This window comes from Sardina pilchardus, chromosome 16 (genome assembly GCF_963854185.1).
Source record: "Sardina pilchardus chromosome 16, fSarPil1.1, whole genome shotgun sequence".
NCBI lineage: Eukaryota > Metazoa > Chordata > Actinopteri > Clupeiformes > Clupeidae > Sardina > Sardina pilchardus.
In genome coordinates, this window is record NC_085009.1 from 27,060,551 (window position 1) to 27,063,420 (window position 2,870).

Here is a 2,870-nt window from a genome sequence, read left to right on the forward strand (position 1 = left end):
CCCTGGAATTACATTCTCTAGTTGTTTTTGTGACTGAAGTGTTTTTTTTTTGTTTTTTTTTACTCCTGTCTTCTGGCGATATGTTGACGCCTAAATATGACGTCGACGATATTTTGAAGTCGGTTAGTCAACGTCATCGACTCCTCGCTACAGGCCTACTCTCTAATGAGCGGATATGAACTTACTGTACATTTGAAAGGCCCAGATAAGCTACGGTCCTGCAGAGAAAACTGAACCTGTAATAATTAAAGCTGCAGCGCCAGGCCGGTAAAATTATTATTTTTATTCCCATATGATGTGATATCTGTGTGTGTGTATGTGATATTTATGTCAGATGAGATAAAATGTTTGTTTTCCTCCTTATTTGTCAAGGTTTGGGGCAGCCGTGGCCTACTGGTTAGAGCTTCGGGCTTGTAACCTGAGGGTTGCCGGTTCGATCCCCTACCAGTCCATGGCTGAAGTGCCCTTGAGCAAGGCACCTAACCCCTCACTGCTCCCCGAGCGCCGCTGGTTGGGCAGGCAGCTCACTGCTCTGGGTTGTGTGATTCACCCCACTGTGTGTTCACTGTGTGCTGTGTGTTCACTAATTTGGTTAAATTGGGTTAAATGCAGAGAACTGAATTTCCCTCACGGGATCAAAAAAGTATATATTCTATTCTATTCTATTCTATTCTAGGTTCCTGAAGAGTAGTGCTGCTGAGGAAGCCTGTGCTGCTGTGGCTTCAGCTGTGGGTTCAAACCCCTTACTCATGACTGAGCTGGATCTGAATGAGCACATACCAGGAGTCTTGGGAGTGACTCAGCTGTGTGCTTTACTGCAGGATCCCCACTGCACACTGCAGACATTAAGGTTAGTGGATGTGGTTGCATTCACTTAACATGAAACAACAAGGAGGAGGAATGCACACCCAAGCAGAGGTGCTGGCCAGGAGATCATCAGAAGAACAACAGCAGCTGTACACTGGGACCTCCTTTAATATTAATTATTCAAGAACGATATTTCAGCAAACAGGAAAATAACCTTGATAACAGCTGAGTGTCAACATTAATGGATGTTGTATAAGGATGGCATAAGACACCCCTCAGGATGAAAATTGCATTGCCCATTGTGTTAGGATAGGTTAGGGCCATTTTTGTTGGACTGTATTTTTGCCTTGGTGTGCTGTCAGGTTCTGGCAGACTTGTAGACACCTCAGAGTTTTGTTTGTTTGTTGTTTGTTTCATTTTTGCAGACTTCTGTCAAGCTAATTATGTGGCTGAGGGCATCACCAGATGGAGACTTTTCAGACTGCCTAATGGTCAGCTACTCCAAGTGGCATGTCACTGTAAAGTAGAGGCATCAGAGTTTGTCAAGAAACCTCACATTGTTTAGGCCATTCTCTTGCATTTGGGAATACCGGATTGGATAGCTGAGCAGGAGATATATGGTGCTACCATACTGAATCTCCATGAGCAGAGGATTGAGATCCATAAAAAGGAGGTGGCTCGGTTGCATCTTGAGCACTTGAGGTTAAAAGAATTTCACACACAGTTGATCTGTGCTGAGCCTGGTGGTGAGCCATCCTGTCAGCAACCTGAAAAAAGGTCTTTTGGGGAACTCCAGCGTAAATCTGGCTGATGGGGAAAAGGTGTGTCTAATTATGACCGCCATGCAGCGAAGCGGCGGACAGTCACAGACAGTCACAGACAGTCTTTTCACCACAGACACTTTTCTATGCACACTTTATTTGTAGGCTACACACAATTTTACACACATATTTACACAGATATTATTATGACCACCATGCAGCGAAGCACACAGAGAAGCAAACATACACAAAAGCAAGCAGGAGGAGGAGATGGAAACAAATTGACAAGGGTGATTCATTTTTTGCGGAGAGAATGTGCAGGACTCCACGGCGGTCATATTTTGTACCGCTTTGTGGTACATCTAGTTGATGAGGCAGTCGTCTCATCTTGTGGTGGGGATCCACCAGAGGTCAGTTTTACTCAATGAACAACACAACACAAACGATTACTAAACATCTTATAAATCGCTAACCTATATGAACCCCTAAATATCTCCCCCTCCCTGGACACCTCCCCCCAATCAAAACACATCAGAACTTATTTAGACACAGGAGGGAGAGGGAGACACACCACTCTCTCTCTTGCACGCACACACACACACACACACACACACACACACACACACACACACACACTCACACTAACTTTGGTATAATGCATCAAATGGCAACATTTATGTTTAAAATTGTACATGCTCCTTAATAGATAAAACAAGTAGAAACAAACAAAATGGGTCAATGTTAAAACTACTCAGCTCTCTACCTTCAGGTCTTTACCACACATATACATACACACACACTTGTGTTGAACACAAATTGTTGACTTGTAGATTTTGTCAAATTTTATTTCGGTTTTCCTTTCATCTATTTATATTTGATTTGATTTGACTTGATAGTGTATCTCTGCTTTCTTATGTTTAAGACGCACGCACGCACGCACGCACGCACGCACGCACGCACGCACGCACGCACGCACACACACACACACACACACACACACACACACACACACACACACACACACACACACACTTTTTTTTGCCACACAGATACATCCCTGTGTACCCACAACCTTATTCAACTGATTATTGTGCATTTGACAGTAATATTTGACTGTCCAGTTAAGATGAGGTATTTCTCCTACTTCTCTCTACAGCTTGCAGAACTGCAGTATTGGAGAGGAAGGCTTCAGAGCTCTTGCCTCAGCACTGAGATCAAACCCCTCACACATGAGATGGCTGTGGCTGAATGGAAATAAAGCAGGAGACTCAGGAGTGAAGCATCTTTCTTTTCTTCTGGAGG

At 43.9% G+C, this 2,870-nt stretch overlaps 1 protein-coding gene across 3 annotated transcripts in view; it reads left to right on the forward strand.

Moving 5' to 3' along the window:
* Positions 1–82: 82 nt before the first annotated feature.
* LOC134059780 (protein NLRC5-like) overlaps positions 83–2,870 on the forward strand; it is a 139,693-nt gene continuing 136,905 nt past the window's right edge. For 2 of the 3 annotated variants that reach the window (XM_062516281.1, XM_062516283.1), the window contains exons 1-3: positions 83–267; positions 677–850; positions 2,725–2,870. The exon at positions 2,725–2,870 is cut by the window's right edge and continues 28 nt beyond it. In XM_062516281.1, coding sequence (XP_062372265.1) covers positions 750–850; positions 2,725–2,870 — 247 coding nt within the window. In that variant the 5' untranslated portion in view covers positions 83–267; positions 677–749. Of the gene's footprint in view, positions 268–676; positions 851–1,232; positions 1,979–2,724 lie in introns of all 3 variants that reach the window. The other variant, XM_062516282.1, reaches the window with a different exon arrangement.